The 27,469-nt window shown below is 43.4% G+C and overlaps 1 protein-coding gene across 2 annotated transcripts in view; it reads right to left on the bottom strand.

Annotated features, from left to right (window-relative positions):
* Positions 1-6,669: 6,669 nt before the first annotated feature.
* The window catches only part of IL20RA (interleukin 20 receptor subunit alpha), a 36,698-nt gene continuing 15,898 nt past the window's right edge, over positions 6,670-27,469 (bottom strand). Inside the window, exons 2-7 of one of the 2 annotated variants that reach the window (XM_073335214.2) lie at positions 21,689-21,815; positions 15,959-16,137; positions 14,999-15,174; positions 11,971-12,115; positions 10,964-11,103; positions 6,670-7,777 (exon numbers count right to left, since the gene is read on the bottom strand). In XM_073335214.2, coding sequence (XP_073191315.1) covers positions 6,839-7,777; positions 10,964-11,103; positions 11,971-12,115; positions 14,999-15,174; positions 15,959-16,137; positions 21,689-21,815 — 1,706 coding nt within the window. In that variant the 3' untranslated portion in view covers positions 6,670-6,838. Of the gene's footprint in view, positions 7,778-10,963; positions 11,104-11,970; positions 12,116-14,998; positions 15,175-15,958; positions 16,138-21,688; positions 21,819-27,469 lie in introns of both variants that reach the window. The other variant, XM_073335213.2, reaches the window with a different exon arrangement.

The raw sequence follows: 27,469 nt of genomic DNA on the forward strand, positions 1-27,469 counted from the left end.
AACGCAATCATCCACTGAGCTTCTGTAAAAGACGCATGTATTCTTATACTTTGCCAACTCTTGTTTAACTCAGCTGTCCTTGGCAGCTCACCTCCCTGCAGCCGAACAACCATGGCTTGGCTCAGAGAATTAATTAAAGGGAGTCCCCATGGCTGCTTGTGTTATTTGGAAGAAGTTATCCTGTATCTTGGCAGCAGAAGCCTCCACTGTCTCCCTGGCTTAAATAGTGGCTTTGGTGCTAGTACACTACAGCCCCTGCTGGGCTGCTACAGTGCACGGACATTACAATGAAAGGACTGCAATGTTAGCCTGCACCTGATATAATGAGAAGCCTAATAGGTGTTTTTCCTACAGGCAAGCCAGGAGTTAAAGCTGCATCCTACATTGGACTGCTAAGTCAAGGGTAGACCTTCCCTGATGTTAATGACTCAGCTTTACAGTCAGTATCTAATTGTAAAGGACTAGAACCGCAGGCAGGCAGTAATCTGGCTGGCACAGGGAAAAAGGGCCATTTAACTTGCCCATTTGTGTATTCATAGCTTAAATACTAATGTGATGTAACAGTTACAGCCATCAATCACTTGTGGGTCTGCCAACAATCCACAGATCATTAAATATAAATGCTTGTTAAGGTAAAAGTAGTTTGGGAGGGGATAGAGACATATATCATGTCTGAAATAAGTCCTAACACTTTCCCTGGTAAAGAAAAAAGGTTCTAAAATGATTTTAAACAGTACTTGAGTTTAATCTGATAATTAATGTTGTCAGGATGTAACCACATGGGATTTTGCTACTCAGGAGGAGCAGTGGCTGTGCTGTGGAAGGCTCCAGAAATAAGGACAATTTTCTCCAGCTGATTCAGCAACAGCATTCAAGAGCCCATTCAATTTTTAATTAATGACCCAAATAAAGTCACTAGATGCAATGCCAAGCTCCAGAAAGTCATGAAGAAAATGGGAAGGTGGCAAGCGTGGGCAAAAAAAGATTTCTCTCTTCTCATCAACACCTGGCTTCACTTGATTCCATAGTTTTCAACTCACTCTTTCTCCCATCCACTAAAAACATCAAAAGCCTATGGTGCAACCATCTAGGTCTATAGCTACAACCACAAATACAAGGATAGGGTCAACAGCCTGTCTTCAAATGTGACATTTTGTTTAGGTATCCGTTTTCCCTATGTGGAAAGATTCCCACCATCTGTCAAAATTCTTTATGCTGTCACTGGCCTCTATCATGGTATTTTCAATCTTCAAGCTGTTATCCCTCCTCCTCCCTTTTAAAATAACTGAAACAGTTTTGTCTATTACATAGGGCCCTCATTTGGGAGTCCGGAGACCTGGATTCTCCCACTTATCTGCTTTCTGACTTAAGGCAAGTCGGATCACCTCTCTCTGCCTGTCAAACCTTTCCACCCTTCATTTGTCTTCCTGTTTAGGTGCTGTTGTGGGACAAGGAGCATCTCTCACTATGTTTGTATGAGGCTTAGTACAATGGGGTCATAATCTTCAGGCTTCTAGACATTACCATATCATAAATAGTAAGGTAACCTGCACAAGACAGGAACTCAGTTTTTGCACAGCACCTATGACAATGCAGACCAATTCTGGCTGGGGCTGTTGGGCACTATATTTTTAGAAAGACCCAATACTTAACGGAAACGGAGGCACAGAGAGGTTAAGCAACTTGCTTCAGGTAGCACAGGAAATCTGTGTCAGGAGCTGAACCTAGACCTCTTAAGTCCGAGTCCTGTGCTGCAAACACAAAGCCATACTTCTCGAACCTAATCCACCCATTTGCCTTGACATTTATACCACACTCATTACTTTGGTCTGTAAAAATGAATGTGTCTCAACCATGTTTTCCAGGTATGATGAAGGAATCCAACCATTTTGGGGATATGGACTCCTGTACATGTGAATACCTGCCTGATGCCACAAAATCATTTCACATAATCCACTGAGCAGCCATCAGATGGGTAAGGATTTGCTGGGTGCAGGTAGGATGCTGATGGAAAGGAAAGTGGTTTGGAAAGCACAGTGGGCATTCTATGGTCATCAAACAGGGAAGATACATTTGTCCAAGTCAATTTGGATTAGCTTTCAGAGATGCAAGGCTATAAATCTTCTGCAGCTTAGCAGCCATTAAGCCAGTAGGTTAATTATTTGATCACTTGAGGAGCAAGCCCACTCAAGTACAGCTACTTTATAAAATAAAATAAACAAATCCTTTAGAAAATTCAAGTTGAACTGATCTCACTTTTCATATAAAAGTGGCTTAGCCCAGATTCAGTGGCTTTTGATTTTACTGTAGCACCAGTCCCTGCAAGAGATGCTTGGTACGTATTGGTGAGTCTATGGTTAGGCTAGGCTACAGTTGAGCTGTCTCCTACCTCTCTGCAGGTTTTCACGTACTCCACTGAAAAGCATGCAGAAATAAGTAGTAATCAAATCCAATTGGATGAAACAGAGCCATCTGCTGTGTATCTCAGGGATCAGAAGTTAGAGAATACACTATATTTACAAAACAAGTGTCACTGAGGTTGCATGTTTGGTTCTTTAAATAAATTTCTCAGGAACGCTGATGTCAGTGCTGCAGCAGAAAGCCTGGAGATAAATGTTAACTGAATTATGAGAAACAGGTCTGTCATCTTATTGATGAAAACCATAAGCAGTAAAAAGCAAGTAAAAACACTGTACCATCCAGTTAATTGATTGTGATTACTGTGGTTTTCCATTTCCTGGAATATTTGGCTTTTGATCAGAAATGTCACTGTCGCATCAGAAAAGAGCCTTCATTGTCCACTCCCGAGATGGGCATTTTAACATCATCTCTGGCACTTAAGATGCCAATCTTCCTAAATAACTAGTAGTAACATTGCCCCATCGCCTCTCAATCTGTGCCTGGTAGATAGGATAACTTTTTGTCACATATGCAATTGGAAGGGGTAGCAGGTATTGGAGGATACCACTAAGTAACATCCCAGCTGATATTTCATTATGAAGCTTCATAGAAGCCCTAGGAAACCATTCTGTTCATATTCTTGAAATTTTTGGCGTCCCCCTTTCCTTCACTACATTTTGAGGTAGATCTTTGTTCTACATAGAAATACCCCACCCATCTGCCTAACACTAGTGCTGTAATGGTCATCCACACAAACCAGGGGGAGGCAGATGTGGTCTTTGCTTCTGACCACTTTTCACACTCTCTACTGCGAAGGGAGACTACAGAGCATGACCCCTTTTTGGTGAAAGTTCAGGGTGAGGCATGTTCTACTCCACTGTTCCCTGACAGGCCATGGATACAATGCCTGGGGTCTGAGGCAGGAAGTGAAAGATCTTGATAGGATCTCCCTTGAAATTAAACAGCAACAAAAGGAAGCGAACTTTACTATTCAGTGCTTAAGCCACACAGCTGGACTTGGGGGTGATGTCTTAAGCAGTAGGGTTAAAACATCTGTTGCAATAAGAAAATATCAGCATTCGAAGAATTGGCCAGAAGGGTGTATCTGCATGGCTCCCTTTGCAGGATCGGGGTCTTAGAGACAATGATTGGGCTTTTAGTCCTGTGGTACGTCCCTCATCTTAAAAAGTGAGGATTTTTTCCAACAGAAATAGGCCTCAGTCAAAAACCTGGATCCAAAAACCCCACACTCCACCCAAGGGTGAAAGAGAAATCTGGATCAGCCTCTAAAAAAATAATGGAAAAGAAAAGCCAGGCTGTAACAGGTAAAACTCCAACTGTTTCAATATGCAAAGTATCTGGGATTTCCCTCTGCTGTTTGGGCTGGAACAGCTTGCCAGCAGATTGCATCAGCTTGCAATACGTTGCCTTTAATTTCACTTTTAATTATAAAAAAACTGCTTTAGGGACACTATATATGTAAGATTACAAATGGAAGTTCAGGTTACTGTGTTTGCAATGTAAAGGTAAATAAAACACTATTAGCAAGAGAAGTGATTCCCCAGTTTATCATACATTAAAGAGAAACATTACCTTCTATATGTTAAAAATAATTTTAAACTTTATAAAATATAATGGCAAGGAGAAAGATAACAATGGTCTGGGGATCAGACTATCTGGGGTTGATTCTGGCTCCACCGCTTACCATATTTCCTATGTGTCTTCAGTCAACCTTCCCCTGCCCTCCACTTTCCTGTCTGGAATATTGGGGTGGACAAACTTTTTGGCCTGAGGGCCACATCTGGGAATAGAAATTGGGTCTGAGGCAGGAAGTGAAAGATCTTGATAGGATCTCCCAGGATTGCTCACAAAATTGGGGTTGGGAGGGGTTTGGGGTGCAGGAGGGTGCTTCAGGCTGGGATCGAGGGGTTCAGAGGGCAGGAGGGGGATCAGGGCTGGGGCAGGGGATTGGGGCACAGGGAGAGGTTCAGGGGTGCAGGGTCCGGGGCAGCGCTTACTTCAAGTGGTTCCTGGAAGCAGCAGCATGTCCTTTTTCTGGCTCCTAGATGGAGGTGCGGCCAGGTGGGAAATAAGAAACCACAAGTAATTTTCAGCATTGCTATTATGCCAGGCTATTGCCACCATGCTGACCTGCTTTTGATCAACTGGCACACAACATTTCTTAATGCCCTTTGAGGCATTTGTTATAAATCAATCCTGATAATGCCTGTTTATGTCAGGTGCTGCCGCTGATAAGGACGGCACCTGCACAAATCACTAAGGTAAATGAGAATTGATTCTGGCACTGTGAAAGTCACTGTGTGAGTCATGCTGGTGAACTATTCCTTTCTCAAGCTGCCATTGGACGGCAGAGTCGCTACTATCTTTGACCTTGATGAATGAGTGGTTGTAACTTTCACAAGGGAATAATTAACAGCCTGCCCCAAGTCAGATTTATGCTACTAGAACTTCTAGTCTTTGAGGGATGGAGGATCTTACACAGCTATTGGTAAGCAGTTCCAATTGTTAATTACACTTGCTGTTAAAAAAAATTGTACTCTAATTCCAGTTTTAATATTTCTAGCTTCAACTTCCAGCCACTGGACTCTGGTCTATACTTATAATTTAGATCAACCTAGCTAGGTCACTCGGGAATGTGAAAAATTCCCCCTCCCCCTCCCCTGAGAGTTGTAGTTCAGCTGAGCTAACCCCCAGTGTAGACACAGCTAGGCCAACAGAAGAATTCTTCCATCAACCTAGCTACAGGTGCTCGGGAATGTGGATTACCTACAGAGACGGAAAAACCCCTTTCATCAGTGTTGGAAGTGTATACGCTACGGCATTACAGTGGCATAATTGCAGTACCATCTCTGTGCCACTGAAGTACCTGTAGCGGAGACATGCCCTAGGTCTTGTTATGCTTTCATCTACTCCTCTATTATAATGGTATCGTCTCCAGATGTTGGTACTTAAGGATCAAGTCACCCCTTAGCCTTCTCTTCAGTAAGGCCCAAGGCCTTATTCAGGACATCCCTATTCAATACAGTACATAAGCACAGGCTTAACTTTTAAGATTTACCTTGAATTCAGTAGGACTTCAGTATGCGCTTTAGTGCTGTCCTGAATAGGGATGAACTTAAGCATATGCATTCCCAGTTAGGTGATGTGGTCTTTTATTGTAAGGTGTGTTTTCCAGACCTTGAAATCATTCTTGTACCTCTTTTTTAACCCTTTCTAACTTTTCAATATCCAGTTTGAAATGTGGATGCCAAAAGTGGACACTATTCCCATAAATGGTTTCACCAACGCTGAATGCAGAAGCAACAGCACCTGCTTACTCCTATTTAATGTTCCCCGCTTATCTGTCTGAGGAATGCACTGATTTTTTTAATTTACAACATTTCACTTGGCGCTCCTATTCAGTTAGTTAACTCCAGTGACTCCCTGTAGCTGGAACTAGGCTTTCACGTGAAAGTCTTTATTTTGTTGCTGATTATTTTGGCTTGATAAAAGCACCTAGCCTATTTTAATAAGATTGATTTAGGGTAATTAGAATGTTTAAGGGTAATATATGCACTTTCCTTGAAGATGTTAAAAGTGTCACCAATAATTTACTGCTACTGCATTGACAGAGATTGGTGTAGCGATTGGGCGTGGGTGGTCAGGCAACAATATTTCTGTTTTTCCACCTTGGTTTAGATTGTAAACATTTTGGTGTACGGACCCTCTTTTACTAAGTATCAGTACAACACTAATGCAATGGGGCCCAAATCTCATTTGGGGCCTCTAAGAGCTTCTATAATATTTAATGACTACTGTAGATAACGTTTCTTCAAAAACAATATACAGTGGAAGTTGTTAATTCCCACAAAAAATTGGCCTTTTCTCCCCACCTCTCAGTAAGATTTTACAGTAGAGGCTGTAATGAGTTTATTAAAGCTTGATCCAATTCCCAAGGAAGCCTACAGCAGTCTCTCAAGCGATTTCAATGGGGGCTGGACTAGGCCTTTAAATAAGTCTACTTATTTTACCAAAATATGTGAAAGAACTTTACCCTGTAAATCTGACATGGCCCTTAGAATTCTTGTGGCAGAAGATGCCTCAGGTTCTTCCTCTGCTTCCTTCCTATTTTTTAATGATTTAATTCAGTGCATAGTGAGAAAAGCTTCCTAACATTCTCTAAAAATAAATGTTTTCAAGCACAGATAATTTGTTTTAAATGCGTATAGCACAAAGAAGACACCAGAATAATCCTTATAGAGCATCCACTTTACAATACAAGTCTTCAAAAATATGACAACATAGCAGAGATTAGATAATTCCAGTACAAATCCAGCCTTGAGGCTAAATCAAGCCATGACTTGGATGAAATAAATACCTTTTGAAGGTATAAACAACAATTTACATTTAACATTTTAAGATCTTGAAGGAAGACCGTTCAGTCTTCCATTTTTACATGCAATCCCCATTGCTCCTTGAATTGCAGGAGATACGGTTCTTGGTTTTCTGATGGCTCATCAGACGCCTGGCTCTCATAGAGTTTGGACAAAAGCCCCTCTTTAGCAGGCTGATCACACACTTCATGCTCAAATACTTCTTCATGTGTATCACTCTCAAAACTGGACAAAGTAGGTATATAAAGTCTTCCAATATGAGGATCCCAATCTACTAATATGGTCTGTTCATCCTCCTCTTCTACCTCTGTTGTCCTAGTTTGGTCTTGGAGGCTCTGTGTTATGGTTTTTAACTGGGGACAGTAAGACTGTCCTATTTTTTCAGTACCCAAATCCGTCTGTGGATCATCTAGTAGTTCCTCTGATGCAGCAGCCTCCTCCTTCCAATTAAGTTCTTTTAGTTTCTGCACCGAACACATGTCTGTAACCTGCACATCAAGCTGGGGACAGTATGGCTGTCCCATTTTATTGTCAGTGAAATCCCTCAAAGTGATCTGTGGCTCATCTAGCAGTTCTCTTGGTGCAGACTTCTCTGTCAAACCACGTTCTGTTAGGTTTTGCACAGGAAAAAGGTCTGCAGGCCTCACATCAAGTTCATACTCTACAACCCCTTCATTCCTTTGACCCAAAGCATAGTGGAATCCATGTTGGCATATACTATATTGCTCCAAGACAGGTAAAATGTTCACATCTTCAGAAGTATCAACCGAGTCTTTCACTTCCAATGCTCTTTTCAGAGGCTTATCATCAACTCTGCTTTCGTCATGAATGGAATTGCAACTGTGGCTGGTCCTGCCTATTAAATTAATGGTTTCCTGGGAAGTCTTGTACTCACCCATCATATTAATAGTGATGCAGTTAACCATTATTTTTTCAGAAGGGATTAAAATCCTTTCATCATGTTTATCCGTGTAGTGCAATACCTGTAACGGAAAGACATTTTGATTTAAAAAAAAAAAAAGACACCATCTAACTGCAACTTATTTGGCATCTACTTTTAAAATGTACAATTAGGTCCCATCTGGTCAGAGTTCAGGAGGAGAGGAAGGGAGAAGTGTAAAATGGCCCACTCTCTTTAAGCAGTGACAAGAGGAGCTGTAAGTCCATTGGTAGGATCATTCAGAAAGCTTCTACCTTAAGGCAAAAGTTCACCGTGCATTCAGTAATCAGTTTTAACTTCACATTGGAAGTTGTGGGTTCAAACACAGGACTGAGAGACCAGAGATTTGTGTTCTACTTTCAGTTATGCCACAGAGTGCATTTGTGACCCTGGGGCAAGTTACTTCACCTTCTATGCACTCCATCTCTCCATTTGTAAAATGGGGATATCACTAGTTACCTACTCCTCACAGAAGTTGTGTGTGTCATAACTTGCTCATTAGCATTTGCAAGGTGATCCAAGATCTTCCAATGGAAAATGTTACAGGATTGCAAAGTACTAGTTAAATTATAGCTGTACTTAGGTTTCTTCCAGTTTGAGAGAGATTACTGGTGTCTACCAGCAATCCTCATTTAAGTACAAAGAGCCTCTCTCCAATCAGCAGACCCTTTCAAATGCATTAAGTGCAGCCACTGTAAATAAAATATACCCGGGGGAAAAACACCCCAAAACCAGAAACCATGAAGCTGTCTTTTTTATTGTAAGTGTAGTGCTTTAATGCTCAGTAAAATGAGAGACTAATACCACTAATCTGAGAAAGGTGTAGTGTAGCACGAAAGCTATTTCAGAAAGTTCTCCTAATGCTCTTCAGTTCTGACTTGAAACATCTTGGGTATTCCACCTCCCCATGGCTGGAGACTCTCAACCTGGGGAGGAGGTTTGCAGATGTGGCCAAATGGTGGTTGGGATATGGACTAATTTTCACTTGTTACTTACGTCATGATTTTAACCCAGATGTCAAAAGCGGGAGGATGCAGAAGATGTACCTCCATGCGGTCTGGCCACAGCAGCAACCCTGAACTCCCCTGAGTGCAACGGCTGCCCTATGCTAGTGACACTGCCAGGTCCAGTCTCCCCAGATGAAGCTGGCTCCATATAAGACGGAAGGAGTGGCACAGTGGTGGTCCAAAAATAGCACAATGGTTGCACTGCCCCATGGTTTTTGAAAGTATTGCACCCTCCTGAGGCACAATCACTGCAAGAACTCTTGTAAAATGCTGCACCTACAGTACTAACCCTGCTATGGGCTGGCTTCTTTCAGCTTTAATCCCATCATTCTCTCTACCTTCTTCAAACCCTCCATGCCATCCTCTGTCACAGAGAGCGAATTAACATCACAAATGAGAACCTACAAAAGTAGGTTGGCTTAACTATATGGCTCAGGCCTGTGAAAAATTTCCCACCCTGCGAGGTGTAGTTAAGACAATCTCAGTCCTGTGTAGACACTGCTAGTCGATGGAAGAATTCTGCTGTTGACCTAGTTACCATCTCTCGAAGAGCAATGGAAGAACCCGCCTGTCGCTGTAGTACGTGTCTACACTACAGTGCTACTGCAGCTGGGCTGCCATAGCATTTCTAGGGTAGACATACTCTGAGTAAGGTATTTTCTTTATGATGGGGCATCAGTGTTTGTGCAACTTGCTGTGCAATATCTAGAAGACAAAGTTACTCTTTTAGGGATTAAAAATGAAACCTCTCCCATCCCACCCTATTCTTTTAAAGATATTTTCTTTAAAAAATTGTTAACATAATAAAAAGAAAGAGGAAAAACTTGTAAATGCTTTTACATACATCTTTGGGCTATCTAATTAGTAGTACAGTTGGATGCTAGTAGAATAACATACAAAAACAGACCTGAGACTGTACTGTTTTTAAAATACACTAAAATTGAAAGTTAAGTAATCTGCCCAGTGCAGACATGCTAAATCCTCCAGAAACATAATTAAACAGTGAACTGGAGTAATATCTAGTAATAGTCCAAGAGAGCATCACTATTTAATTTGGTCTTGACTTTTTCCATTTTTAATTCTCTCCTCTATTTGGTGATGAATTAATCCAATTAATAATTTTTTGCTAATTGAATCCTCTCCATAGGGCTCCCTGGGTAAATATAGAAATCGTGCCAGCTTACTAATGGCATTTGCCTCAGTGCACCTTAGTCCTTGCTTATAGCAATGACCCTTTCCAAGACTAAGAGAATAGTTCCATTTTGATGTTCAGTAACTTTGGGCACCTTTTTAGGAAAGACTGCCAGGCAGTCATGCCTAACACAGGCACAGCTGTTAATATAAGAAAAACAGAAGAATTTACAACTATTTACAAAAATTATTTACAACAATTTACAAAAATTAACAACCAGCACATGAATACTGCGTACAAATGTGGTCTCCTCATCTCAAAAAAGATATACTGGCATTAGAAAAGGTTCAGAAAAGGGCAACTAAAATGATTAGGGGTTTGGAATGGGTCCCATATGAGGAGAGATTAAAGAGGCTAGGACTTTTCAGCTTGGAAAAGAGGTGACTAAGGGGGGATATGATAGAGGTATATAAAATCGTGAGTGGTGTGGAGAAAATGAATAAGGAAAAATTATTTACTTGTTCCCATAATATAAGAACTAGGGGCCACCAAATGAAATGAATGGGTAGCAGGTTTAAAACAAATAAAAGGAAGTTCTTCTTCACTCAGCGCACAGTCAACCTGTGGAACTCCTTGCCTGAGGAGGTTGTGACGACTAGGACTATACCAGGGTTTAAAAGAGAACTGGATAAATTCATGGAGGTTAAGACCATTACTGGCTATTAGCCAGGATGAGTAAGGAATGGTGTCCCTAGCCTCTGTTTGTCAGAGGGTGGAGATGGATGGCAGGAGAGAGATCACTAGATCATTACCTATTAAGTTCACTCCCTCCGGGGCACCTGGCATTGGCCACTGTCGGTAGACAGGATACTGGGCTGAATGGACCTTTGGTCTGACCCAGTATGGCCATTCTTATGTTCTTATGCTCTTTTCTTGAGATGAGTGGGACTTAAGGCACTGATCCTGCAATATATGGCATGCAGGCAGGCTGTAGCGCCCACATGGAGTCTTAGTGAATTCAATGGGGCTCTGCACAGGTGCAGTGTAAATGGCAGGAATGGGGCCTTAGTGAGTAATGAGGAGCACTTACCAGGTTAGCCGGATGCTTTTGCTTGCTGACATGAATATACCTGTGCACATAATAGCCTGCCATAGAGATAATGACGCCTGTTAAAATGATGGGTAGAATACATCCATATACGATTGTTATAGTCTGCTCTACTGTCGGGTCTGTTAATAAAACAGAAGTTATTGCATTATGTAATTTACTTCTTAATATTATGAGCTGTCACAGGCACCTGTCAAGCTGCTGTCTGGATGGATGATGTGAGTGTGATGCATTCAGGGATTTTTGGCATCTCTAGGGGATGAAAATGGTGACATTTGATCCGGAGCCCAAATTTTGATAATTCCACTTGTCTTTGCAGGTGGAACTAGTTAACCTGGTGGAACTAGCTCACCCTCACTGTGAGAAAAATGCCTACTGAAAGAACAGTTTTAATTCTGATTTCTCTCAGATACAGATCCCCTTTTCTTCCGATAAAGCATTTTTTTACCCAAAGACCCCAGCTTCACATAGCAGAGCTGAACAGTTTGCTGTGTTTCCTGCTGCTACTGGTTTAGGCATATTCCTGTATGCTCTGGATTTGAAGACTAGGTGGGTGGGTAAGGAGGGAGGAAGAGAGAACGTGCACGCACACAAACGTATTCCAGAATCCATTAGACTGCAACAAAGACCATAGGGCTACCGGGGGAAAAGAGAATAGAAGGTGATGAGCTTTATGCCCTGAGGAACAGCCTGTTCACAGATGAAATTATTTCATGTGAGCCCCAGTGAGTAGGACCACGTGTATTTTGCAGCCAGAGAAAAACATTTTGGGAGATTCTTCATCAGTACAATAGATCAAAATCTGGTGGGGGAAGAGAGAAGGGGAAACTTTCCAAAATCAGAACTGCCCCTTTCATTTGGCACCCTAGGCAGTTCTTACCTGCACCTATTCTTAGAATTGTCCCTTTTTTAACAAGACATATAACTGTGATAGTTTCAAACTCTGATCTAAGTTTCATTCTCTGCACATGTTGCAGATTTGTACATACCTTTCAGAGTAGCAATGCAATGTTCTTTGGAAAATCCACTGAGCAAAAGTGGTGTTGTAACATATGTCTGTACACTGACACAGTAAACTGTATTGGATTCCAACCGGGGCACAAGCAGTGTATTGTTTTTAATGGAGAAGACCCACTAGAAAAAAAGAACATGGTAACTTTTATTTAGCACCTACCCTAAAACACAGATGATGGATTTTATTAAAAACAAACAAAAACAACTTGGAAAGAGCACTATTCTAACCATTACCGTGAGCGAGAGCATGAATCTTAAATTATTCCATTTTTCTGAACACTAATGAAAACAGAATTAGTTTTACATTACCTCATCTGAGCATGTTACCTTCTATTTAACGTAATATTCTGTAACATTACTGACCAATTCCCCCTTTACAGAAAGGAGAGAAAATGGAACGCTACTAGCATATACTCAGATGGATAGCGTGATATACCAGAAACATCTCATTGATCTTTCTGTAGGGCATCCTAACAAGGTCCAATAAAGTTACATTTAGTTTTCATGTTAGGTAAACTCATTGAGGCCAACCCTTCTTCTACCAGAGTTAATGAGAGTTTTAACTTTGACCTATAGGAACAGAATTAAGCCCTCTCACTTCTCTATTGGCTTGGAAAGCCAGACCATTATTGAACAGCACTGGTGGAGTCCCACTGCTTTAAAAAAGCAAACTGACATCAGAGGAAAAAAGGCTGCTAAGAATGTCTCTCCATAGTTCATCTGTGGAATAATTGTAGCTTTCAGGCATTTTAAAGAAACAGCATAATATTAATACGGCGCAGCTGATAGGGTAGTATAAAGAGTCATGATAGGGTAGTATAAAGAGTGTAGATTGGTAATAGTAGTATGGTGAATTATGCAGGACAGCTCAAATGAGTATTAATCGAACCTTCACACTACACCCTTTATTCTCTACGTGCCACATGTTACAGGAAGACTGCTTAAGACACGTATTCAAGTTTTACAATACTTTTTTTAAAATTAGAATAAGAGTTTGTTAAACTCTGCTTGTTAAACTAGGTGCCTGATCTTGGAGGCAAATTAAAAATAGCGATTACATTTAAAACAGGGGCAAAGAGATCTAAAAATAACTTTCCTATATATAAAATTGTTATAGCATCATTGGCCAATATTTTGGTACTTTGCAGAGCTTGCAGCTAGATATATCCCCTTTGAAAGTTGGGCATCTCTCCTCTCCAATGATATAATGCACCTGTTTCTAGCCCTGCAAAACTGTGAGAAATTGGACCTTGCCAGTGACTACATTTGCTTATCCTGCACTTCATGGCATTGTAATTTGGAAGAGGTATGTGTGTGTGTACATGTTGGGGGTGGGGGAGTGGTAGAAATATTTTTATAGCAAGTCATTGTTTTTTCTTTTCTCATGTGTCTGATTGAAGCTGCTCCATGAAATGGAATGTTAGATTGAATCAGGTGAGATGGATTGGTGGGCAATGTTCAGATGTGGTGGTCAAAGGATGTTGTTTATCACATAAGTTTTACAGCCAGATGTGTGGCATTGTGATGGGGTAAACTAGGCCCAGAGGGAGGCCTCAGGGTCCCGCCACACTCGTCCCAGGAAAAGAACAGTGGAGAGGTCCTTCAAGCAGGCTAGAGTGGCTGCAGGGAAAGCAGCCAATCATGGCTCAGGAGGGCCCTATAAAAAGGAGCTGCAGCGGCAGAGACAAGACAGTTCCTGGCTGGAGTTAGAGGAGTGTAGACCGTGCTCCTGGCTGGTCAAAGGAAACTGCAGGACAACAGACAGCTCAGTGGTAGCATGGACTGGAGGAGCAAGGAAGAGCTGGCTGGCTGCTGGGCCTGAGCTTAGAAGAGTAAGGGTAAGGCACTGGTGAAGGGTGGGACTGCAGGGAAGTGGCCCAAGGAACTGAAGGCAGTTTTGCTAAAGGGACATGGTAGTGCACAGCTGCTATTCTTAGGGTCCTTGGGCTGGGACCTGGAGTAGTGGGTGGGCCCTGGTCCCCCCACCCCATAGGCCTCTGGGGAAAGGCCTACAACTGGACAGCAGTAAGTCCCCAGAAGGAACTCAACTGTCAGGAGGCCCATCTGGAAAGCTAGGGCCAGAACAGATTAAGAGGGAAAAGCAATCCTCTCTGAGGAGGAAGCACTGGGGGTATGGCCCGATACCAGGACTGGGACTGGTTTAAAAGAATGCAGATGCACCTAGCCAGAAAGGGGTGCTAATGAGAGGTGGGTGCCATGCCTTTACAGGCATGTACAAAATTATATTTAAATAAATAGAATTTTGGGTTTGACTTTTTGATATTCTTATATCTTATACTACTATTTGTGAAGAACAAAGACACCGTGTGTTGTATTTCCCACAACCAGATGGGACTTTTAGTACAATGAGAAGAAATAAGGGATAGAGCAGTTAAAGTGTTATGGTGGGAGTGTAATACATGAGCATACACTGGAAGGCTGCCTGGCTCTTCTCTCAAGGCAAGGTCAAGCAACCAGTTGGGAGGGGCAAGGGGGGCTTGGGGAGAGAAGGTATAAAATACTAAAAGACCAAAGAAATGCCTGTCCCTGACCGAAGCACAACCTCACTCCTTACCCCTCCCATGGGGTACGAAAGGGGTGGGACTGTGGGCTAGCCTTGCAGGTATATTTGGGCCTCCGGAGGAGGTGGAGGTGGGAATGGGGAACTGGAACATAAGCAAGACTCTGAGGCATCAGAGCTGGGAAGGGGGACATGGGGCAAATGCTCTGCGGCGTCACAGCTGAGAACAGACCATTGGGAAACAGACTCTGCTGGTGTGTCGAGCTATGGATATGTTTGCTTGGAACTAACCCCATAAACAGTGCATTGCCTGCACTTCGGACTTCCGCTTTCTGGCTGTGTGACAAGAACCAGGACAGAGGATGAATGAAAAGCCCTGTAACAAAATGAAGTAAACCGGCTATGCTATTACTTACAGTGCAAGTTCCATAAACATGTGAAAAGATTTAACATGTACTCTTCTACGGCCTTTTCAAGCTTACCTTTTTCTTTGTTTTTTTGTTGAGTACAGACACATTATATTGCAGGCCAGAGTAGACTTGATACAAAGATATAGATTCCTCTTCAGGGGTTCTTTTCCATTTCTCAGGAGCAGTCAAAACTATTGATATAGATTTTTCAGTGGAAGACACAGTAACTGCTGGTGGATCAATTTTAGCTGGAAAGATATGTTTATACACTTACATAAAGCAATTTCAGACAGCAAAGATACATTTGATATGACTATTATGATATTAAAATTTTCCAAACAGTGGATGATAAGTTTCATTATAGATTTTTTGGGACTTAATATAAAAGGAATTATTCTAAGTTACAGTTATCTGGATAAGTAACTAAGCCTTAATATCAACAGTGTGGATACTACTGGATGGGGAGTTTGGGTTAGGAATCCTTGTGCCTAGCAGACTAAAAAGCCTTGATATTTACATGACTTGACTTATGTCAATGTGCATAAGATTTCAGCTTACTAAAATGAGCTAGATAACTGGGAATTTCTGGAGAGCACGCAGATTGGCTGTCTGGCACAGATGAGAAACATGGCACTATACGTTATTATTCTGGCTGCTGCCTGGTTAGTAGGAGCTATAATGGAAAAGTATTATTATGGATGCAGAACATTTCTGCTTCTTAATAGGTGTTCTCCAAACCGTACATGCACTGCTGCAAGCTTTGAAGGTATGGTAATATTTCACTCTACTTGAAAACACTGGCCATCTATTATTCAGCACACAGAGATATTTCCAAACATACTCAATATGCAATTGGCATAGAAACTCAAATTCTTATCAGATACACTCCAACTAGTTCTGCCAATAGCAAAAACAATTTTGACATGCTATGAAATTTCCTTCGTTTGCGCTTGACGGCGAGCACGCAATGTTAATAAATGTTTCACGATATAATCACAGCTATGAACCCCTGACTTTATTGTCTTTCCTTACTATCAGTGAGAGGATTGAACCGTGCAGTTTCTGTCCATCTGGAACAGTTGCCATTGAAAAAGGCTTTTACACTTGCGTAGTATTGGTCCTCGTGGTTATACGTTTCATTGGAGAGATCACACCATGTTCTACTGATGTTCTTGCATTCTGACTTTTTAATCCATTTACCTATGCCATATCTGCGTGAGAGAGAGAAAAGAGAGAGCTGAACAAGAACCATGGCCAGAAACATAGTAGTCACTTGGTAAACTGCACACATGAAGAACAGAACGCGGAACCTTCTGCTCCCAAACCTCAGGCAGCAGCTACCACTTGTATGGAGATTTCCCAGTAGCTGGTTGTAATTACTAAGGGTTTACATCTTAATAAATCAGTGCAATATAATTGCTTACCCAGCATCCAACAGAGAGCAGTAGTGAACATACACACTAGCTTATGAACTATACTCCAGAGATGTAATTAAGGGTATGTCATTGCTCCCCTGACAAAATCCCTATTTTAAGGGGTTATCGTTTGGATGCAAAACACAGAAAAGAGATCTGTTTACAGGACTACAAAGTTCTGCTCCTTGGGTCCTGTTTGTCAGTCTGGTTGGGCCATTTTGTTCCCGAAACCCGGCTTAGCCAACCACTTGAGGATCTCACTACACTGAGGGAATCCTGAAGCTACAAAGGCCCAGACTCAAAAAGGTACTTAGGTGTCTAAATGCCAGATTTAGGTGCCAAAGTCTGTTTTAGGCTAAGATTCACAAAACTCCCACCAAACCCTGTAGGTGCCTAAACTGACTCAGTGCCTCAATTTTCAGGGTAAAAGTTCCCTGGGTACCTAAGTTTTTGCCTTTAAGCACACACACTATCACATTCCTCTAGGCATCTAGATGCCCATTTGAGAGGCTGCCTACCAGATTGGGTCCCATTCAAAAATCTGGCTGCTGGAGGAGTTTATGGTGCCCGCCTTGCAACTTTTAGCCCAGTGGTTAGTACACACAGCTGGGATGTGGGAGACCCAGGTAAGGTTCAATTCCCCACCTCAGGCAGAGGGGGAGAAAGGATTTGAATTTGGGTCTCCCATCTCTCTAACCACTGAGCTCTGGCATATTCTGACAGGGATCTCTGTAAGTCTCTCCTGTTGAAGCTCTTCCTCTTTGGAATCGTATTTAAAGAGCCATTGGGCCGGAGAGAGAGAGAGACAGAGAGAATGACTGTAGTCTGGTGAGTATCACAACACCTAAATACGGAAGGGTGTGTCTACACTACAAAATTTATAGAAGTCGGTTTTTAGAAATTGTTTTTATATAGTCGATTGTGTGTCCCCACACAAAATGCTCTAAGTGCATTAACTCGGTGGAGTGCTTCCACAGTACCGAGGCTAGCGTCGACTTCCGGAGTGTTGCACTGTGGGTAGCTATCCCGCAGTCTCTGCTGCCCACTGGAATTCTGGGTTGAGATCCCAATGCCTGATGGGGCAAAAAACATTATCGCGGGTGGTTCTGGGTATGTCGTCAGGCCCTCCCTCCCTCCTTCTGTGAAAGCAACGGCAGACAATCGTTTCATGCCTTTTTTCCTGAGTTACCTGTGCAGACGTCATACTATGGCAAGCATGGAGCCCGCTCAGCTCACTGTCACCGTATGTCTCCTGGGCACTGGCAGACGCGGTACTGCATTGCTACAAAGCAGCAGCAACCCATTGCCTTGTGGCAGCAGACGGTGCAATAGGCCTGAAAACCATCCTCACTGTGTCCAAGGTGCTCCTGGCCGCCTCGGTAAGGTCGGCCAGGAGCGCCTGGGCAGACATGGGCGCAGGGACTAAATTAGGAGTGATTCGACCAGATCATTCTCTTTAGTCCTGCAGGCAATCCTATTGTACCATCTTATGGTGAGCAGGCAGGAGATGAGGATGGCTAGCAGTCCTACTGCACTGTCTGCTGCCAGCCAAAGATGTAAAAGATAGATGGAGTGGATCAAAACAAGAAATACACCAGATTTGTTTTGTATTCATTTGTTCCTCCCTCCCTCCATGAAATTAACGGCCAATAATCATTTCGGTGAGGTCTGTTAGGGGCACCTTGAAAACTTTAATGGCGATTCAGTCCTGCCTGAAAAACCAGAGGGAGGGATAGCTTAGTGTGTTGAGCATTGGTCTGCTAAACCCAGGGTTTTGAGTTCAATCCTTGAGGGGGCCATTCTGTGTGACAGTTGTTTTTATTTCTCCTTGATCTAAAGCCACCCCCTTTCCTGATTTTAATTCCCTGTAAGCCAACCCTGTAAGCCATGTTGTCAGTCGCCCCTCCCTCCTTCAGAGCAACAGCAGACAATCGTTCCTCGCCTTTTTTCTGGGCAGATGCCATACCACAGCAAGCATGGAGTCCGCTCAGATCACTTCAGCAATTAGGAGCACATTAAACACCACACACATTATCCAGAAGTATATGCAGCACCAGAACCTGGCAAAGCGAAACCGTGAGAGTAAGGGGGAGATGTTTATGGCGGCGTGGGAGGTTGAGGCAAATCGCCTGGCTGCTAGTTACGCGCAGCCAGACACCAGGGCGATTAGAAGAGCACAGGAGGGCGCGATGCGCATCAGAGAAGCTTTGAAAACCAATTTCATGACTGGCCAGGCTACAGTGTGAAAGTTCTTTGTTTCTCCTTCATGCAACCCCCCCCCCCCGCCCCTTGGTTCACTCTACTTCCCTGTAAGCTAACCACCCTCCCCTCCTCCCTTCGATCATCGCTTGCAGAGGCAATAAAGTCATTGTTGCTTCATATTCATGCATTCTTTATTCATTCATCACACAAATAGGGGGATAAATGCCAAGGCACCCCAGGAGGGGTGGTGGAGGAGGGAAGCACTGGGAGGGGTGGTGGAGGAGGGAAGGACAAGGTCACACAGCACTTTAAAAGTTTAAAACTTATTGAATGCCAGCCTTCTGTTGCTTCGGCAATTCTCTGGCGTCTGGGTGAGGAGGCTATGGAACTTGGGGAGGAGGGCGGTTGGTTACACGGGCTGTTGCGGCTGTCTGTGTTCCTGCTGCCTTTCCTGCAGCTCAACCATATGCTGGAGCATATTGGTTTGATCCTCCAGCAGCCTCAGCATTGAATCCTGCCTCCTCTCATCACGCTGCCGCCACCTTTCAGCTTCAGCCCGCCACCTCTCCTCCTGGTCATTTTGTGCTTTCCTGCACTCTGACATTGTCTGCCTCCACGCATTCCTCTGTGGTCGGTCAGTGTGGGAGGACACCATGAGCTCAGAGAACATTTCATCGCGAGTGCGTTTTTTTTCGCCTTCTAATCTTCGCTAGTCTCTGGGAAGGAGAAGATCCTGTGATCCTTGAAACACATGCAGCTGGTGGAGGAAAAAAAGGGACAGTGGTATTTAAAAAGTCACATTTTATAGAACAATGGGTACATTCTTTCACTGTAAACCTTGCTATTAACGTTACATACACAGCACATGTGCTTTCGTTCCAAGGTCGCATTTTGCCTCCCCCAACCACGTGGCTAGTCCCTCCTTCCTCCCCGTGGCTAACAGCGGGGAGCATTTCTGTTCAGCCACAGGCAAACAGCCCAGCAGGAACGGGCACCTCTGAATGTCCCCTTACGAAAAGCACCGTATTTCAACCAGGTGACCACGAATGATATCACTCTCCTGAGGATAACACAGAGAGATAAAGAACGGATGTTGTTTGAATGCCAGCAAACATACACTGCAATGCTTTGTTCCACAATGATTCCCGAGTACGTGCTACTGGCCTGGAGTGGTAAAGTGTCCTACCATGGTGGATGGCATAAGGCTGCCGTCCCCAGAAACCTTTTGCAAAGGCTTTGGGAGTACATCCAGGAGAGCCGCAAATGCCAGGGCAAATTAATCATTAAACATGCTTGCTTTTAAACCATGTACACTATTTTAAAAAGGTACACTCACCAGAGGTCCCTTCTCCACCTGGCAGGTCTGGGAGGGAGCCTTGGGTGGGTTTGGGGGGTACTGGCTCCAGGTCCAGGGCGAGAAACAGTTCCTGGCTGTCAGGAAAACCGGTTTCTCCGCTTGCTTGCTGTGAGCTATCTTCCTTGTCCCCAAAACCTGCTTCCGTGTTGTCTCCATCTCCATTGAAGGAGTCAAACAACACGGCTGGGGTAGTGGTGGCTGAACCCCCTAAAATGACATGCAGCTCATCATAGAAGTGACATGTTTGGGGCTTTGTCCCGGAGCAGCCGTTTGCCTCTCTGGTTTTCTGATAGGCTTGCCTCAGCTCCTTCAGTTTCACGCGGCACTGCTTCGGATCCCTGTTATGGCCTCTGTCCTTCATGCCCTGGGAGATTTTGACAAATGTTTTGGCATTTCGAAAACTGGAACGGAGTTCTGATAGCACGGATTCCTCTCCCCATACAGCGATCAGATCCCGTACCTCCCGTTCTGTCCATGCTGGAGCTCTTTTGTGATTCTGGGACGCCATCATGGTCACCTCTGCTGATGAGCTCTGCACTCACCTGCAGCTTGCCACGCTGGCCAAACAGGAAATTGAAATTCAAAAGTTCGTGGGCCTTTTCCTGTCTACCTGGCCAGTGCATCTGAGTTGAAAGTGCTATCCAGATCGGTCACAATGGAGCACTCTGGGGTAGCTCCCGGAGGCCAATACCGTCTAATTGCATCCACAGTACCCCAAATTCGACCCAGCAAAGCTGATTTCAGCGCTAATCCCCTTGTCGGGGGTGGAGTCAGAAAATTGATTTAAGAGCCCTTTAAGTTAAAAAAAAGGGCTTCGTTGTGTGGACAGGTGCACGGTTAAATCGATTTAATGCTGCTAAATTCGACCTCAACTCCTAGTGTAGACCAGGGCTTAGTGACTCTAGGACAAGGAGCCTATGCTATCCCTCCTGCTAGCACAGAAAGTCAGGCCAAGGGAAAAGGGGCATGGCATGGATTCTCCTATGCCTGGTTGCCAGAACAACTCCTGGAGGCCTTTAGCAAAAGGCTTAAGTACAGCAACTTGCAGGTGGTCTGAATTTGGCTTCATGTTATGACAAAGTTATTACAGTAAGGAACAGGTAAAGTCACCTAGTAGCAGGGGCTAAGACAGAAGTACTGTGACCATCATCAATACTATTCAAGGGCCAAATTCTTCCACCATCATTCACATTGAATAGTATCTCAATACACAAGTGGTAACGGTGCTTCTTAAGGTGGGTAAGGGTAACCAGACTGTGGCCCTAAGCAACATTCTTATTCCTTCTGGGTCAGATATAATCCTTCACAGATAAAAGCCTGATTCTGATCTCACATATATTGATTTTACACCAGCATAATTCCATTAATTTCAATAGAGTTACCTTTAATTTCCAAGTGTATAGATCAAATTTGGACCCTTAGAAAATTTTGAAGAACAGGCATATTCTACCTTCCATCAACTATCACATCCTATGCACAAGTGTTAAGAATTTACACAGTTCTTCTATGATTTGGAGCCAGCCTCTCTATGGCACAATCTCTCTTCGTCTCATATCTCCGCAATGCCCCCATAAGCTCTTATTTTATATCCTTCACATATTCCGTCCTCACGCTTCCTTTAACTGCATCTAAACTAAGTAATAACAAAAAAAAGTTTCAACCATTTATTTTTATTTACATCTCCAAGCCCTGATTCATTCTCAAAATTAGTTTTCCATCCCTGCCTTTGCATAAAGGTGCCTTTACTTAAACTACTAGAATGGGGAAAGAGACAATGAGCAAACTTACATCAAATACTTCACCTTATAGAGTACTCCCTCTCCTAGTTCTTCTGGTGGTGACCAGTGCAGGATATTCTTCAGGTTTTTAGATTCAAAATGGACATTTCTAGGACTGGGCAAAGAACAGTACAGATCTGCTGGAAAAGAAAATTAAAAAGGAACAATATACACTAAGAATCCCAAAAGACATTTGCTTCAAAGCAAAATTTATTTATTTTTTAAAGAAACCCTAAAATGTGAAACACTTTTTTTTTTTCTTGCCAAAAAGCAGAGCTGTATTGGTCATGAAACCTGGATTATTTTCTGACATTGTCTCATAGGAATTGCCCTACTGGATCACACAAGAGGTCCACCTAGTCCAGTATCCTGTCTCTGATAGTGGACAGCACCAGACATTCAAAGGAAAGTGTAAGAACCACACAGTATGCACATGTGGGATAACCTGCCTCTCCTATTAGGTCTCACTCTAATCTTTAATAGTTAAAAGATGGCTTAAACCCTGAAGCAATTATTTCAATCTATTTGCCAGGAAGGCTTACTGTTCTGTAATCCTCTGGAGCCATTTTAAACCCCCTGGATCCTTTTTAAAAATATGGGTTACAACTCATTCTGGCTCATTGAAAAATTCAGGTTAGAGAGGCTTTTTTTAATCTGCAGTCAGCTATTTCCCAAAATATTGTGTGTGTGTTTTTAAGAGCTCTGTGTAACCCCAAAGCTCATCTCTCTCTTCAACAGAGGCTGGTCCAATACAATATATTATCTCACCCACCTTCTCTCTCTAATTGTTTGCTTTTGTGAAACAAAACTATGCATGAAGCATGTGTGGAGAATTCCTATGCAACAGCAGCCTTTCTTGGTTAAAAGCATTGTGTTGAGTGATGCTGCTGCATACCCTTATTATAATACTGCTGTAGACTACGATCTCTTATTATTATTACTGAGACAGCCGTGATCCAGAATAGTAGGCTTCTCTGTACAGTTGCTGTGATAGTAATAATTTTGTTACGTTACTGTTTAAAATGGGACATTACCTTTAACGTTACTCGCTGACACTTTGTCTACACTGGAACTTCAGTGGCAAAACTTCAGGTGTTTTTACCGCCCCCCCTCAGCCGAATGACAAAAGTTTTGCTCTCCTGCCGACAAACAGCAGCTAAACAGCCGTGTCGCTAAAAGCTGCGTAGTGTAGACACAGCCTGAGGTTACAGTCAAGATTCTGATCTTACTTACACAGGTGTATATCTGTATACCTCCATTGACGTCACTGTCTGTATTCACCCAGACATAAATGAGATCAGAACCCAACCCTATGTTAGCTACGGAGTGTTACTCTGCTAAATTACTACTCATTGAGCCAGTTCTTGAAATAAAGGATTAAACATGGAATTTAGTTTTGGTCTAATATGGGCCTCAGTTCAGCAAAGTACTTAAGTGCCTAACTTATGTCATATTTCCATGTCAATGGGAAAGCTCAAATGCTTACATTCCTTGCTGAATTGGGGCCTTAATAAGGCTATCATAACCAGGGGCCAAACCGTGCACCCTTTACTTACAACTCAATCCCATGTGCCTCCTGCCAGGAGTATTGTTTGACATCACTGGAAGCTGAGGGCACTCAGCAACACTTAGGATCAGGCCTGAAATTTCTGAAGTTGAACAACAGCACAACTGTTTGCATTATCTCTTGTCATAAGTATGAGGCTATGAGAACATAAGAGGAAATTAAAAAAAGGGAATCTGTGGCCACTCTGGACTTTTCAAGGCCCCCCTAAACTCATCCTCTAGCAATATAGTTGTAGTTCTTCTTTAGCTGAACAAAGAACCAGAGGAATGAGGAAGTAAAACATTATAATGTAATGAACAACAGGAACCTAACAGAAGGGTTAGTCCTTGTGGTGAAACCTGATCTTGTTACTGCCTTAAATGGCCTTAAAGAATTATTTGAAGTTTATTTCAGTATCATTTAAATATTTATTCTCCAGATGTGTAACTCTGAAACCATTAATTACACTTGTGACACTGGTCTATAAATCAAATCAATGTCACCACTGCTCCCTTAACAGACTTCTCTCACCTTAGGATATCCTAAGGCCAAACTGTAAAAATGAAAAGAAGGAAATATTCTCAGATTGATTTTTAGAAAGTATTATATTGTTGCAATTCTGCTGGAGCAGAGTTAAGGTTACTGCTTTTATTTGAAAGAGACTTTCTGGTTTAGGGTGGAAATATAATCTTAACTCTGAATTTTCCATTCTTCAAAATATATATAAACATTTTTGGAAGGTAATATACAGTCAAAACACTGGTATGTACCTACGTGCTTAACTTCAGCTTATAAATACACTCCACAAATCTCCTGATTAATGTTGCCCTTTTTGGCCTGAGCGGTAAGCCAATATTTGGGGCCTTGCAAGACTGTCGCAGTTAGGCAGAGAAATTAATGATATGAGTTATGTATTTCTTTGGTGCAATCCTGTATATTTACAAAGAACGTACACAAAAGCCAAGTACCCTTAATGCAGTAGAGACAAACCAACAGCAGGCAGTTTCCTTGCTCTCTTTCCAAGTCTGCCTTCCTAGTGATTTCTGTGCTCAAGAAGCAGTGCCTCTCTGCTCCCTCTCAGGGCCACATTAGGGTTGCCAGGTGCCCAGATTTTCACCAGAAAGTCTAGTCGAAAAGGGGACCTGGCAGCATCTGGTTAGATGTACTGACTGGACACCTAAAGTCTGGTTATTGAGGGTGGGAGGTGCCGAGTCACTGACCTGCACCAGCCCATGCTCAGCTGGAGCTGCCTCCTACCTGCATCTCATGGGCAGGCAGGCGGGCTCTGCATCAGGTTGCAGCTCTGGAGCAGAGGGAGCCTGGCAGGGTGGGGAGAGGGAGGTGAAGAGGATCCAGCTATGGGGAAGCGGGAGAGCAGCAAGTGACAGGGGGAAGGGAGGGAGTGAGCTGGTGCGAGGCCTTGACGGAAGAGGTCGAGCACGGGCGGGGTCTCAGGTGAAGAGGCAGGGCAGGAACAGGGCTTCAAGGGGAAGATGCGGGGCAGGGCATGGTTGTTGTCATCAATTAGAAAGCTGCCAACCCTGTATTACACTCCTGACTGCTTAGCTTGCTTTCTGCTGGCTTCTTCTTGCTTTTTTGTCTCTCACACACATCTTACAGATACATGAGCTATAGGATTATTAGGCAACCACTCCCATAGAAACCCCTCTTAATCTTCTAGGGTTACCTTTTGCTCAGACCTTGCCAGGTGGCCCACTGCCTTGTGTGGTTGCTTCTAATGTTTCCAGTGATCTCACAACATAAAGAGGCAATTAATTGCTCCTTCCATTTAGCCTGAAAGAAAGGTGCTTAGGATACCCACTTGTATTAAGCAGCTCTGTGATTTTATAGATTAAAGACCTGCTTGATGGTTGCCATTAACACCTTCCAGCATAATAAGAACAATCAGGGATGACCTGGTTTGGACAAAATAATCATCATCATCAGGTAGATTTCCGAAGATACTTAGGTGCCTTACTCTCATTGAAAATCTACCTCTCAGTCGCAGGTCTCAGTGGTAGCCGTGTTAGTCTGTATCAGCAAAAAAACTGAGGAGTCCTTGTGGCACTTTAGAGACTAACAAATTTATCTGGGCATAAGCTTTTGTGGGCTAGAACCCACTTCATCAGAAGTAGAAGATACAGGAGCAGGTATAAATACATGAAAGGATGGGGGTTGCTTTACCAAGTGTTAGGTCAGTCTAATGAGATAAATCAATTAACAGCAGGATACCAAGGGAGGAGAAATAGCTTTTGAAGTGGTAAGAGAGTGGCCCATTACAGGCAGTTGACAAAAAGGTGTGAGTAACAGTAGGGAGAAATTAGTATTGGGGAAATTAAATTTAGGTTTTGTAATGACCCAACCACTCCCAGTCTTTATTCAGGCCTAATCTGATGGTATCTAGTTTGCAAATTAATTCCAGTTCTGCAGCTTCATGTCGGAGTTTGTTTTTGAAGTTTTTTTGTTGTAGAATTGCCACTTTGAGGTCTGTTATTGAGTGGCCAGAGAGATTGAAGTGTTCTCCTACTGGTTTTTGAATGTTATGATTCCTGATGTCAGATTTGTATCCATTTATTCTTTTGCGTAGAGACTGACCGGTTTGGCCAATGTACATGGCAGAGGGGCATTGCTGCTCTGTGACTGTGCTCTCAGTCACAATTGGCCCTGACCCTCTTATTGAAAATGCCCATTTCCACCCTCCACCTTCCCTCCATTGTCTGTCTGGTGCTCAAACCCCAAAGTCCCCAGCTTCTCTCTATCTTTGAAGATCATAGTGGAGCCCATCAGGCATGATAACATCATAGGCCAGGTCTACACTATAAATGTACATGGGTAGAACTACATCGCTCAAAGGTGTGAAAAATCTACACCCCTTCAGCAACGCAGTTCTACTGACCCAGCCTTTGGTGTAGACAGCCCTATGTCTATGGGAGGGCTTCTCACCTCAACATAGCTACTGCCTCCCATGGAGACAGATGAACTATGCCAACAGGAGAAGCTTTCCCTTTAGCAGAGTAGTGTCTTCACTGAAATGTTACAGTGGCGCTGCAGTGTTTTAAGTGTAGACCTGCCCCTAGCTGTGCTGTGCTACTGTGTCTTTCACATTTCCCAGCACTCTGATGCATTCTTGTTAGGTGTCTGATGTCGAAGCTCCACAGCACACAAGATTCCAACGATCAAATGCTACTTGCCCTAGGTCACCTTGTCAGAGGCACAAAATGCACGCTGGCATGGGTGGCACGTCCAATAGGCTGAGGAAGGCTGTGCCTCCCCAAGCAGCCCTGCGTGGTCCTGCCCACGCTCCCCCAAAACCCCTTCCTGCTTGCCCTTTCCCCCTTGGCCCCAGCCCAGGCAGGCTGCTCCTCTTCAGTGCTGGTGTGGCTGGGGCTAGGGCGGCCAGGACTTGAGGGGCTGGGGCTGCCCAGCGTTGGGGGGGCCCCTGGGTGCTGGGGCTGTGTCGCCCAGTGCAGAGGGTGGGGGGAAGGGGCTGGGGTGGCGCACACCCTGCGCTTAGGGGGTTAAGGTTGGTTAACGCTAAGCCTAATGCTTACTAGTTAACAGTTTAACATTTTACATCCCTACAGAGGATCAGTAATTATATCCAGATGAAAAGGTGAAACTTCCTGACCAGGGGAACCAACTAAGCTGCACAAAGCTGGAAAGAATGATTAATATGCGAGAGCTGCATCTAAAACACCAATATACATATCACTGCAAAGAAAAAACAAAGCCAGCAATAAACTAGTCTGCTAAAGACGTATGCCCACAACCATCACAAGCAGGCTACCTCACTGCAGTGAAATGTATAAAGCGAAGGCAAACTCTCAGCAAAAACAGAACCAGTGACCACAAACAAGAGCTGAAAATTGGGAGCAATCTTACAAAATAGCGATTGTGCAATCTATGTAACAAAGGACAGATTGAGAGACAGAGGCACTTTTCATGCCAATGCTCAAAATACGAGGAAGAGCAAGAAAGGGATTTTCTCAAATTACCCGGAGTCAGAAGAGACTTCTCACTAAAAAGCTACGAGGAAAAACTGCCTGACTCCTGGAGAAAGACGGTAGACATGGCATCAGACTGCGAATCAACCTGTCACCAGATCATGAATGGATGCCACTGACAAACAGACCCCGGGGATCAAACTCCAAACACGGTGTTAAGACCTATTCTAGGTGGGTTGTAAACAAGTTTTGACATATCCCAAGGGGTCAACTAGTCTTTTAAATAGCATATTTTGGCAAC

Source organism: Lepidochelys kempii, chromosome 3 (genome assembly GCF_965140285.1).
Source record: "Lepidochelys kempii isolate rLepKem1 chromosome 3, rLepKem1.hap1, whole genome shotgun sequence".
NCBI classification, from domain to species: Eukaryota; Metazoa; Chordata; order Testudines; family Cheloniidae; genus Lepidochelys; species Lepidochelys kempii.